The sequence below is a fragment of the Megalops cyprinoides genome, chromosome 1, assembly GCF_013368585.1.
Source record: "Megalops cyprinoides isolate fMegCyp1 chromosome 1, fMegCyp1.pri, whole genome shotgun sequence".
Taxonomy (NCBI): domain Eukaryota; kingdom Metazoa; phylum Chordata; class Actinopteri; order Elopiformes; family Megalopidae; genus Megalops; species Megalops cyprinoides.
In genome coordinates this window covers 30,558,854-30,572,751 of record NC_050583.1, presented here as the reverse complement: position 1 = coordinate 30,572,751, position 13,898 = coordinate 30,558,854, and the positions used below count along the sequence as shown (strand labels likewise).

The 13,898-nt window shown below is 40.2% G+C and overlaps 1 protein-coding gene across 2 annotated transcripts in view; it reads right to left on the bottom strand.

The window, feature by feature from the left end:
* Positions 1-9,162: 9,162 nt before the first annotated feature.
* LOC118779232 (caspase recruitment domain-containing protein 11-like) overlaps positions 9,163-13,898 on the bottom strand; it is a 41,240-nt gene continuing 36,504 nt past the window's right edge. The window contains exons 19-24 of one of the 2 annotated variants that reach the window (XM_036531222.1): positions 13,766-13,861; positions 13,538-13,655; positions 13,152-13,331; positions 12,401-12,525; positions 10,775-10,890; positions 9,163-10,269 (exon numbers count right to left, since the gene is read on the bottom strand). In XM_036531222.1, coding sequence (XP_036387115.1) covers positions 10,065-10,269; positions 10,775-10,890; positions 12,401-12,525; positions 13,152-13,331; positions 13,538-13,655; positions 13,766-13,861 — 840 coding nt within the window. In that variant the 3' untranslated portion in view covers positions 9,163-10,064. The remainder of the gene's footprint in view (positions 10,270-10,774; positions 10,891-12,400; positions 12,526-13,151; positions 13,332-13,537; positions 13,656-13,765; positions 13,862-13,898) is intronic. The other variant, XM_036531230.1, reaches the window with a different exon arrangement.

The window sequence follows — 13,898 nt, the reverse complement described above, 5'->3', positions numbered from 1 at the left end:
TTGGACAATGCAGCGCAGTCAACTGAAGCCAGTTGCAGCACGCCTGGGAAGCGCCAGCAGAGGGAGGTAGCGAGATTGCCGTGGGCGGTGCATAAACGGAGACATTGTTGCGTTCCGTAAATGTAGGATATACTGTCATTTTCGAGCCACTTTCCAGACCACATTTATGCGTCCCTAAACCACGTAACATACCATTTAATTGATACTACTACGGAGAGCTCTGTGTTGTCATTGTACCTTACTGGGATCATGCAGGACTTGGAAGAAGTCTGTATTGGCTACAGAATGGACCTCTATAATGTAAAAATGTTCCTCTTGTTAAAAAATTACACAGAACTTACGATGCATACCTTTGAAAGTGTCCATTGTTGTGGCTGACAGCTGGCATTTTACATCTTGAGGTCACATGTCCCAGGCGACACTTTCTTGAAATGAAAGTTTTTGGCGGGGTTCCTGCACCACGACCTGTCGCCAATTGCAGTCTCCAGTGGTAGGGTGAATATGTAGCAGTAGCCTACATATCTAAATTGAAGATGAAGCAAACTTGTGTTATGATAAAATAATTTTTCTTGCTAAAATCCATCTGCAGTATTTTTAGCTGTGGGCTACAGTTAGTGAGCAATCAGTACATGATGAAAGCTTGAGATTGACGTGTCGTGACTCCCACGCTACCAATGCTCATTTATGTGTGCATCAAATATACTTCATTTATTTTACTACGCTAACGATACGGTTCACACGAAACAAAACCCAGCATAATGCTCTTGCTTGTATTTGTCTTTGTTTCCGTCATCATTGTTTTACTCTTTTATTTCACCAGAAGCTGGTCCGTGTTTCACCTGGTCGCGTTTCAGTATCACAGTAAGAGAACGGATATACCCTGTTTTCATCAGATAATTATTTATTTTAAAATAACCTTATTTTACAACATTAACAATGTAAATGAAATGTCTCTTTTGATGCAATACAAACCAAACACATCAAAACATTGCCAAACTTGGATCATGTAATATGAGTGCTCAGGTGAGGAAACCTTACGATCATGTGTAATACCAGTGTTGGTATTTATTGAACAAAAATGTCTAAACATCAACATTTCAGAAGGCTTCTCCAATAACAATAACAAGTGGATAATTTTATTGGTGTGTTGGGGATTATGAAACCTCAAAATCATACAGAATACTTAATAGTGAGGGATTCGACAAGATTAGAGTCGACAAGATTCGAAAAAACTCTTTAACTGTCAAACGTGCAAAATTTGAGACAATGTAAGTTCAACATATCAGACAGTTTGTGTAAAACAATACCCCGAATGCAAAAGGCGTGCTAACACATATAGAGTTGTCTATAAAAGCTCGTCGAAGAACGTTACTTGTTTTATTATACACAAAACTGCAAACAGACCATCGTGTGGTCAAATAAAACGTAGAGTTTGAGGGAGTATTTATGGATGAAAGAGACCACGAACACGCGCAAAACCATCTCTCAAGCTGGTACTCTTCCGTGTGCGCCTAATCACTGAAAGTAGCCTATACGCAACACGTGATCACTTCACTTCTTTATATTTGCACACTCAAACTGTTGATAGTTTCGTCGTAGTCAAACAACATAACGTTGATATGATGTTTTGTTCGATTCACATTTGCGTTTGCATAATTCGTAAACGTGGCGCTGGATAGATACCAGGGAAGGACTTGCATGAAGCTACAATTAACATCTTATCGACTGGAACTTCTCACTGGCCGTATAGACAGTATAGATAGTATAGAAGTATAGATACAGTGTATAAACTACTATAGGTTGCATCAAATACATCTGTTAAACAATTCTTTTTGAAAAAGGGTACATATTATTGTTTTATTTATAGGTATGACTAGGCTACTTGTTATAGCCAGTGCAGTTGGGTTGATGACATTAACGAAAGGTGCATCCAGTATACTTCTAATTTTAGTAATTTTTTGAGTTAGGCAACAACCATAGTAGTAGTCCAACTTGGACTGTCCAAGCTATAGCAGTGAGAGAGCTAGGATAATTTTCAAAGGCCTGTCGAAAGCTGCAGAAATATACTCAAGGGGAGTATTTATTCAGCAGGGGGCACTGTGACACTGCATTTAGATTTACTGTTATGGAGTAGTTTTTTGGCAGGACGCCAAAAGTGCTTTCTATTGTCTTGATACGTTGATGTACGACTGTAAGGAAAGGCCCAGATTGACACCAACAGAAACCTGAAGGAAAGAGCATGGACTCTATACTGGGCTGTTGCTTTGAATGACGCACAAATGTTTAATGTCTGATTTAGCAGTTTTGCAAGTGTCAGCACACATATACATCGTGACATTGTGTGCTGTTCTTGATAATATTGATTACCTCAAAATCAGCTATGCATTATATTTATACATTGGGTACTGTGCATTACCGTGCATACCATATATTATATTCAAATGGCACCATGTTGTCTTATATTTATTGACTTCCATGTCTGATCTAGATGGGTGTGTACAAGTGCAAGCAAAGTCTCAATAGTATTATTTTTTCATATGCAGCACTTCTGTAAACACCTGAACACAAACTCTTCAATTTTATTAGCATGTGAACAGACTGATGCTCAATGTTAAGAGACAACTGCATTCTTACCTACAGAAGACCTATGTACTTGTTGTAAGTCTTTTTAGGGAGTTACTTAATATGAGACAGAACAAGCACAGTGAGAAAGCTTTCATGTTGTCATATTGGGAAGAGATTATGTCAACACACGACTGACATGTTCACTTAAGGTGGCTTACTAAGAACAAAGTAGCAATATGCTTTGATCCTGAAAAGCTAGAAAAAAATCACCTAAAATACAAGTATTACTGTGTTGCATTGGTAATGGTTCCCCCAAGCCCTCTCCAGTTAAGTCACCTGTCTTTTTGCATGACTGACGTCTTCAGCTTCTGATTTCAACATGCTACTGCTGTTGTCAGCCCAGGTTTGTTATTGTGCAAGATCTTCAGTCAGTCACTGCAAGGTAACACCAACGACGCTGCTATTACTCACTGGAGCTTCTTCTTGAATGTTATTCTATCCGATTCTCATTGGAAGTGTCTGAGGGGTACTTGTTGATTTAAGTCTCCGGGTGAGAATAAACCCTGCAAGCAGATCGGATGAGGTAGGAAAGTAAAATTATGGCAAACAGCAAGGTGTTATTTTCAGCTGAGAAGCTGGATCCGTACAAGACGGCCTGGTGTTTGTATCCCACTGAATGGCGCAGAATTGCATTCTGTTCTTGCCTGAACTGTAGACAGAGGACATAGTCTGGAGGGGTGTTCCGAAGTAATTTCTGTTGTTCCCAAAGACCTCCCCAAGGAAGGTGTTGATCAAGATAGCTGGACGTGTGAGATGTGATCCTGACATGTTCTGGGTATGCACAGCTGACAAGTCAATGGGCATTGCCCCCTTTTAGCAGAACACCAACTCCGGCAGCCAGCATCACTTTTCCAAAAAGATCACAGAGGCATTCGTGTGACATTGATTAAGTGTCAGTCTTTATTACCAATCTGTCCCTCTGTAAGCTCATGCCTAATGGTCTGAGCAGAAACATAGCAGGTCATCACAAACTCTGGTTGTGCTGAGAATCAAAAGAAAGTGCCAAAATATAAAAATAGTGAATGACTTTTTACATAAAGGGTGTTTAGGTGATCTAAAACATAAAGCATATTTCCGATTTGTTGCGATAATGCTATCCAATGAAAATGTTCAATGCGTTGTAAAAGAGAAAGGATATTCAGGTGTTCTGTCAGGTAAATATCAACACTTGATGGCTAGATAAATGTTGGTTGTTAATGGTTGGAGTCACTTTCCCAATAAGGTTTGTATCTGAAATGAAAAACCATTTTAAAGGCCAGCAGTGTGGTGTAGTGGCATGGAACATGTCTTGTAACCCAAGAGCTGCTGGCTCAATTCCCCACTGAGGCACTGCTGAATTGTTAAAGTAAAAATCCCACTCTGTAAGTGGATAATACATAAGAACTGTAAACTATTAAAGTAACTCTGTGTAAAAGTATCTGCTAATCAACTAAATGTAAGTCTAAAATATCTGTAAATAAATATTGCAAAATACTGATAAGGATTAAGTCAATTTAATTTTGTCTAGTTGGTCTTGAACGTGGCATACAATATCCCATATTTCTGCTGAAAATGTGTGTAAGCACAAAGTAAGTCAACTGGGCTTTGCTTGTGCTGTGCATGCTAGTTATGTTTCGTACTTGATATGCAGAGAACATTCCAAGCAGATCCAAATGACACTGAAACATTAATTGACTAAAATAATTTCCATTTATCACAACAATTTTCATGCTTGAAGGAACACATAACATCTTTCTATAACAGCTTGCTGCTCTGGTGTGTTTTCAATTAAAAGGCCAGAGTGCTGAGATGAGCTGGCTGGAAAACGAAGGAACAGACTTATGTTTTGATAACACTAAATGTCCATGGTCTTTGCTCCTCAGCTTAAACTAAACAGTTATAATATAATACATTTTAAATGATTCATTTTGTTTGGAAACCACTGTTCTCTTTGTAACACATAATATTGTCTTTGTACCACAGCACTGTATGTTACACAATTGCTACACCAGGCCTTTCCCATCAGATGGCATTTGTACAAATGTTTACTTGCTAGATGCTGGTATGCTGGTTGCTACCAGTTACTCATCTATGTAAATAAAATGTAAGCAGTCTTTCTTTATGTTGCCTGAGGAGGATAGGTTTGGCTGAAATTTGGTGTTGCTTGCATCTGTGAGTAAGTACTGCCATCACTTGTTTTGTCTGTAGCCTTTGAGCACCATAGAATCTTTTTCAGCTCTGTGCCCCAAATAAGTGAATTAATTGGATACCTTAAGCAATTAAAAGACTTATCTTTTCACCCATTTTATAATTCTAAAACACCAAAACTCATTTTCCCAAAGCAGCTTTGATATCCAAACAAATCATTTGCCTGGGTGTGACCTTTTGAAACAGAGCTCTGTTTTGGGTTTGGAGGGAAAAAATGCAATAACCCTGCTGAAGAACTTGCCGTGAAAAATGCAAACAAACTACACGTTAAACATCGTCCCTGAATACTGGTATCTCCTCTGTGGTAATTTAACTTTGTAATATTTATAAACCTCTACATTCATCAAATTTGCTTTCAAATTCTATGGCTTGTTTTGAGAATGTTTATAAAGGGCCAGTCTATTGAAAACTGTGTGAGTTTCCTGGAATCATAGTAACACGCAGCCTTTGCACACAATGACACTAAATTTGATGCACTGTGAAGGGTCACAGACTCACAGATCACGGTTATTATGATACTCTGCTCAGGAGCTGCAGATAAGACATGGAGATGAAAGCAAATTGAGAAACCATCTGCTACAAGCAAGGCAAACCCTATCAACTTCTGAATTCCCACCTGCTGTTTTCACCTTAACATGGAAGCCAGTGTCTTCAGAGCTCTGCCATGCAAAGGGATTAAGCAGAAGCACAAGTAACTCCGAGGCGACAGCAGAAGTAACTAGATATTTCCTTTCAGAGATACTGATTTCAGAACTGCATGTTCATTTCATAACTGAATTTGGGATCATCTCTTTCCACTCAAAAATCTGTTAATCATTTACTCATTCCCAATTCTCCTTTTCGTGTAGTTTCATGAAAAAAGCAATCAAATAGTTAATCCATAAATTTCAATTCTCTCTCTTTGTAGTGAATTTCTGCATGGCTTCCATCCTTGCATATATTTTAATAAATTTAAATGCTGATTGAAACTCTTCTGCTTTAATTTATTAGCTTGTAAGGGCATGTAGTCTTATACATTTATTATCAAGACTCCTTCCCACTGTTTCTGTAATGTTATCACTACCTCTGCAGATTTGACTGCAGCTTCTTAAAAACAGTGTACTCAGAAATGACAAAGAATTCCATGCAGCTAGCTGATGCCCTTTTTTGTGAGGCATTATTTTACACAGTTTAAATGAATACTGTTAGTCCCTTTCCAGTCATCCAACCATAACGTGTACAAAGTTGTATAAATGAACTGCATATTCTCCATAATTTCCCTACCGAATGTGCTAAACTGTGTCACAACACAAGGATGAGGTCACTGCAGCAATTTTAAAACACCACAGTTTTGAACTAGCGGGTGATGAAATTGAGTAATAAATAGGCAATGTGCAGTATGAAAAAAAAAAAACAAAACTTCCCATTGAGATTAATATAGCATGTCACTGATGGAACAGATGGAACAGTAGGAGAAGGAGTACAAAAGATTGGCCAGCCGGCAAAGAGACAGGGGCTAAGCTTGAGACAGCACTTCCCTCCTTTATTCTTTTGAAGAGTGAAGAGAAGAACTTTGCAATATTTTAGGAGAGTAATGAGACTGTTAGGGTCAAACAGCTAGAGCTAGAAGGAACATGGCAACCCAGAGCCATCTTGAATAAAATATACCTTTAACAAATCAAATATTAAGAGAGCTTGACGAGCGAGATATTGGTGTTGCTGCTGCAGCGTCACTGGAGCTAACACAATGCTTCAAGCCTTGCATTAAGCATCAACCATTGTCACTACTGTAAATCAGATGATTATGATTAGCTGGGCAGGAAAAGATTGCGAAAATAGCTATAAAATCATTTCTGAGAAGACAGTGTTGATGATGCACTTGATCCACGTGTTTTTTTTTTCTTGTTGTTATTGTTTTTCACATCACTCGACAGTGACAGTAATCTCACTCAAATACGTGTGAATTGAGAGCAGGGGGAGAGAGCGTGGGTGGATGTTTGCTAGTGAGAGAGTGGGTGGCAGGTGGGTGGAAAGTTCTCTGTCCTGGTTACACTTGCATTCACACAAAAGCCGAAATGCAGCTTCAAATAGAGAATAAGGCAGGCACAGCGCTGGCAGTCTGAAATTGAGATGGGTTTTGTGACGTGCATCCTCAAAAGGTGCAAATAACCCCCACAGTCAGGGCTCCCTATGGATGTGTCCACCTTGTTTTCAGTCAAACACAATGTGAGAGAGGTGCCATTTACGAGGTGGAGAAGCCCTTGATCTTGCACAGCCGTCATGCAGGGCCTGCGGTGCACGCTGCAGCAGCGCTTGCTCCTGCTAACTGCACACTTGCCTTTTCCTGGACTGGTGACGTCAATAGAGAACAGGCTCTGGGTTTTTGCACGCTCGCTGCCATACAATAAAAAGCAACAGTGAAGCATTGCGGGGTGGGGTTTGATGTTTTGCCGCTATAAGGATGAATCATACATCTGATGGAGAGAATATCTGACACGTAAGTGGGGCCCCAGGCACTTGCACTGACATGATGCAAGGAAGTCACAAACAAACCTGGACAAGTAATTTGCTTCCACCTTTGAGCCTCTACACTGCAGTCCTGCCACACGAGGAGTGACAGACCCCGGATTAAATATGTGCATAATGTGTCATGTTTAATATGCTGAATATGATCTCAGACATTTGATTGATGCCATTTCCTTGAAGTCCTTTGTTCACTGATTGTTTGATTTATTACATTCCCACATTTGTCCAAGGGAGCAACACACAATCAAGTTAGATACATACTATAATATACACGCAATACACAATTTAGTACTTGATAATGATAATATTATAACGTTACAGAATTTTATTTTTCATTCTGTGACTTTATGCATGTGAGAGCTCCCAATTGTTTAAAAGAAAGGCCTTCTTTTACTGTCATAAGCTGTTATATTATTGTTATGTTTTTCATCTGCTGTTGTATTGCATATGTAGCGGAGCTGAAGTGATTAGCTCGTGTGAGTCCTGCGTAAAGCCTTAGGTAGCGGGTAGCAGGTAGCCGAGTGGTTGCAGCGGCTACGTCACTCCCTCTGAGACCTGGCTAAGTAGCGTTGTTGCCGACAGGCTAACGGCAATTTGCCTTTAGCTCAACTGGCAACGACGCTTGCTTTAAGGGGTTGGCAGCGAGCAGTAAGAACCTCGGTTCGAAACTCGCTCGCTCGCCGACCCACGTAACATCACATTAAATCTAATACACAACGCAGTAAGAGACCACCCGTTACATTGGTGCCGTGACCCGGATCACTGGCTAAAGCACAGCTTGGCCGCCAGTGGTCGCTGAGGAGTCAGAGGAGGTCAAAGGGGGGTGAGTGTAGCGGAGCTGAAGTGATTAGCTCGTGTGAGTCCTGCGTAAAGCCTTAGGTAGCGGGTAGCAGGTAGCCGAGTGGTTGCAGCGGCTACGTCACTCCCTCTGAGACCTGGCTAAGTAGCGTTGTTGCCGACAGGCTAACGGCAATTTGCCTTTAGCTCAACTGGCAACGACGCTTGCTTTAAGGGGTTGGCAGCGAGCAGTAAGAACCTCGGTTCGAAACTCGCTCGCTCGCCGACCCACGTAACATCACATTAAATCTAATACACAACGCAGTAAGAGACCACCCGTTACACATACATTGCATTTGGTGTAAAGCTCTTATACCAAAAGCTGGCAAAGGGTCATAGACATATGCTACAGCGTGGCCACAGCTTTTTTATTTTGGTAATTCTCTGAATGTTGGGGTTCAACATTATTTACTAATCAAATATTTTAAAAAACTACAGCATAAAAAATAGTAGCAGTCATAGTAATAACAATAACAATAATATGTCTTGCTTGGAAAGAGTTCTTAAATAACAGTGTTCACAATATTGCACTATGGCAGTGCAGATTAAGTCAAGGAAGCTGTGATTCTTCTATGTGCAAATTTTTGTACTCATGATCCATCATGCTGATGCCCTCACAATTTGTGCCAGTGTATTTACAGTGCAGGTCACGTTTGATGGTGTGATCACAGTTTTTTTAATGAGAGACTCGGACCCTTTCTCACTTGGTTTTGATACCATAAGCCAAACCTAACGTTTTTCTGCTGTCTGATTATTCATGATTAACAACTCAGTTTGCTAGCTTTTCAAAACCATGCTCAACATCAAGGCTCAGTAAAATGTCCTGAAACTGAATTTTGCAACAGATAGAAAAAAAGTAAAGTGCCATGTATTAACACATTAAAAAATAATTTACGTAGGATGCAATTAGCATGAAAAAAATTCCTTGAATTTACTTGAATGGCATTGTTAGTAGACATAGACTGTTTTCTCTCTACTGTTTTGTTCCATCTTTCTGTGATTATTTCTCATTACATTTGGAGCCATGCACATAAGTATTATTAAATTAATCTGAAAAGTGTACTTGAAAAACTGTTGCAAATCACTGTTTCCATTTCTCAGTTACAAAAGTTTATTATACGTTGGGTGGCGTGGGTGAAGAAAAAAATATCTGCTGCCATAATGTGTGCTTCAGACTGCTTTTGGCAGAACAGATAAATAAATAGCAGTAAATAAATACTGTATGATGAACAAACTGTAATTATGCAGTGAGATGACATAAATGCGAAAATAATCTTAGTAATTAATGGGTGCCTCGGGCTGTGTTTACCTACAGAGTGAAATGTCATATTTTGACTGCATAGTCTAATTTTCATTAAATACTGGTGAAGCTTCAGAATTCATTCTTTTTATCTCCAAATTAGGCGATACTTCGGTTTGCACAATACATTTTTTGAATATGTCCTTCAACCATTTTTTTCTGAAGACAGCAGCAGCAGTACCTTCATTGCTAGTCCACACAGATATATCACATCAAGAGCAAAGGCCGGTGTCTTATTTTCCTTTATAGATGGAGTAGGTATATTTATATTTTACTGGAATGGCTGCAGAGAAAAGGCACCCTGGATATATACCACACCTGTACTGTAATATTCCACACTGTTCCTTAACTTCTCCATTATTTATCTGAGAACCCATCTCTCTGCGTTCAATACTATTCTGCTCCCTGGCCCAAGAAGTTCTCCATAGCATTCACTGGCTGCACATACCTTATGGAACAGCCTGCTCGTGTCATTTTCCTGTTCACTCGTACTCCATTAAGGATTCCAACAAAGCTGGACAGAGTGACACATTGGGTTCCATTGAACTGTCATATCTGACAATTCCGGTCTACCAGTAAGACGCCACTGTGGCAACAATGGCGACATTTCCTAAAGGAGGTCCTGTTCTACCCAGACAGTCTTCCTCTGCTCCTCGAAGATTTTGTCCTTGATGACTTTGAGTAGGTCCTCCACCCCGCTCCAAGAATCCGGCTCCACAGAGGCATAGAGGCAAGGAAGAGCCTCCAGCTCCTTCTCCTTCATACGGCATGTCTTCAGGAACTCTTCTTCTGAGTCCACCTTCAATGGCAGCCTCCTTCAGTGAACAAAATAATTACTGTTTTAATCTTAAAGCTAACCATCATTATTATCACTTTAATAAAGCAGCAAATAATAATCAGCATTCATTTAAGAAACATTGACCAGTTTTAAACAGGAGACAGACATATGCATGGGATATACAGCTATTAATTAATGGTTTATGATTTCTCACTCTAGAGTGTGGAAAGCCCCTTCTTCGTGCCTGCAACTTGTCAGAAAAATACTGTATCCTGTGCAGATATTTCCATCCACATGACTCTTTCCATAACCTTGACCTTTCGTATCTGGGGTTTCGCTCAATCTGTTTTCATTTGATTAAGAAGCTGCTTGTTTTTAGTGAACTGACACACCTAAAATAACTCAATAACTGTGCATGGAATATAACTGGTTTCATACCCCAAAAAGAGGAAAGAAAAACAATCAGTGTGTATACATGTATAAGTTTGCATACCTTGCTAGTTCCTCAAACACTATTTATGCAGCATGGTTAATTTGGGTACCTTAATCTCCTAATGTTTTTCTCACAGACTTTGATGAAGATGATGATGGGATAGATTTCTCTTCTGAGTAAGTCTTTGGTGCAGCTGAGGCCAGCTTCCAGCAGGCAGTGTTTATTCTGAAGAAATTATGAAGAATTCATTTTCATTAAAAGGCAAGCAGACCACAAATTTCAATTTCATTTTGAACTGTGCACAAAAGACAGAGGCCTCTTTATCTGAGTGACCATCAAACTGCAAACACAGAGCGTGGTCACTTGTGCACAATATCTAACAGCTTGTCTGACAGCTCCATTTTCATCCCCTCTTGTTATTTTACATTCATGAGACTCCGTGACCCTCGCGAGCATCTCCCAATCTTCTTATCCAAAAGAATGTAATAATTGCTGTGAAGTCTTCCTTGAGCCTCAGTAGAAATATCATTGACTGTATCACATATACTTATTCTTTCTTTGGTGCTGAAATGATTATGTCTTTGTTTTTGTTTTTTTTTTTATTCATGCATGATTGTTTCTGTTTCTCATTGGAATGCAATTTGCTCTGAAACAAAGGAAGATTGCTGCCTCTGAAGGAGGCTTTTTCAAGCACATTAATCGGCAGGCAGCTAATATTTCCTCTCACTTCACTTCCTCACAGACCACACTGAGGAGGCTATTTGAAGTGGCTGCTTTTCAGAGCAGGACTTTGCATGAAGCATGTAGTCCATATGGCCCTGCCTTCTCCTGTCACCAGCATCCCTTTGTTGTATTTTCATCATGTACGCACGGTTTTTGTATCCCCAATCAAAGTCAGACTTATTTCAGCAGATGAAAAAGTCACCGCAGATCTATTTGAATTATCGAGAACTGTGAAATTGGCTGACTTGTGGGGGTACGCTGGAGGATGGAGAAGGGAGTTATTATGCATGGGGAGTTTCGATTCTCAGAGCAGGTAGAGAGAGGTGCGACCCTGTGATAGGTGCAGAAGAGAGAGAATGAGAGGCGGTCTGAGGATGGTTTTGAGATGCGAGGGACCACAGCATAGGGCTCTGTTCTGACCTGGAACAAAAGCAATGAGGCTCAGAGGCTCAAACAGAGAGTCCTGGGCATGACATACACGTTCCTGTGTGTATACGTGTGCGTGTATGTTTACACTGATAGAAATTCTGCCTCGCAGCCATTTTGTCACTAAATACATCTGGGCTTGTCCTAGCCTCAGGCTTCAGCATCTGAAATAGCATCCTCCATGTTCTCCCTCTCATTACAAGGTTACAGGAAAAAACGAACTGGGAAAACCAATTACAACAAGTAAATAACATTGCTGAAAAGTGCATGTTTTAGGCACCCATAATGAATGTGTAAAGAGAGAAATAACACCCTTAAGCAAGACGATAATTGAGGGTGTCCTGGAAAAATGTGATAACCCATTCAATTGTAGTTTTTGCAAAATGTCTGAAGGACAAAAATTGAATCCTGTGAAGGACGATTATCACATTTTCAGTTGTGTCTACTAAAGAAGGTCAGTAATGGATTCTAAAGATGACTGTCATATGATGTTAAAATTTGACTTACACAAAGAAAGTGTAGGTTATCTTGTTCTTCCAGGACACTCGTCATTTAAAAAGTATACATCAGATGTCCAAAATTTTACCTTGGCAGCAACAGCTTCAATATTTTCAGGAGTGATGCACTCATAGGTACTGGCATGCTTCTCTTTGGAATAAATAATGGGCTCTATCTTCTGTTTGAACAGAAACTCTTCTTTTGACAAAATGTCTAAAAAATAAAATATAATCAACACGGTGGCAGTTAACCGGTAAAAGTAATAAATCAAGATTATGCAGATTTTATACAGATCTATGAGTATGCAAACAGAGCAGATCTGTCATATAACAATAGAATAACAAAAGAATAACACGTGTCAGGTTAACATGCTTTAAATAGTATCTAAACGTATCTCAAGGACCAGAATTCATTATTTACTATAACTCTGTAACAAAAACTAATCAAATAGAAGACTAACAATCCTCACAAAAATGAATCAAAGCTTTGTTAATCCATGTTAATTCCAAAGTAATCGGGATGTAATGCACAAGACGTGAATCTCACCCATTCTCAGCACTGGTTCTGATTCGGTCTATATGTTTGACCTCTTTTTCTTTGTTTTTTTTCCCATTAAGTCCTGTTGTCACATGACTGCACAACCATAATGCATTGATGCAAACAGGGTTTACCGTCATACTTAGTGATAACAAAAGAGGCAGTGTCACCAGCCCCTGTCTGTGACCTATATTTCACTTGCGGTGTCCTATCCGCTTTGGGTCTGACTGTGTCAATCGGCTGTGTCCTCTGACACCTGTTCATCATAATGGTCCTTCTGGCCTGTGTGCGCTTTGCTTTACCTGGCTTGCATATGTTGAACTCCATAGCTCCTCCTAAATTGAGGAACTTCTGCACAATGGTTTTGGCCAGAATGTTGGGGGCAAAGAGGACTGGCCTCTTACGCTGAGAGCGGTAAGGGGTCACCGGGGAATAGGGGATCAGGTTTAAGCTCTTGCTCAGATCACTCTCTGTGTCCGAGTCTGAAACACAGAACAAAGCCAGTTCTGAGAACAAACAAGCACTTAAACCCTAGGATGTGCAGGGCAGTGGAGCAATGACTGTACAGTCTTAATGAAGAACCAAACTTAGGATAAACGACGAATGCTAAAATAGTACCAGCTGCAATGTGAATCTAAGTTCTTCCATGTCACTAATGTGACAGGATAGCATGAGAACAAAAGCTTACATTCTTGCTTCATGCTGTCGAACCCGGGCCTGGGAAGTGTGGAGCTTCCTCCGCTCACGACCCGGACCTTCTCGTTGCTGTTCATCCTCTTATACTTGTTCTCGGTCCTGCTGACAAACTGGAAGGAGAGACCTCTCACCCCAAGCACAAGCCCACCACACAGACATTACAAGCTCATCCTCACAGCTCTCTCCCCACTGTGCATTAGGGCCGGACAAGGGCTGTTACCTGTAAGATCTGACCAATGAAGAAGCTTGCGCGGGACAGTCGAGGGCTGGACTTGGGATCAGGAGGAGGCGGGGATTCCTCCGGCTGTAACATATTCTAAATGAATAAATAAATAATAAGAACTGACACAGAT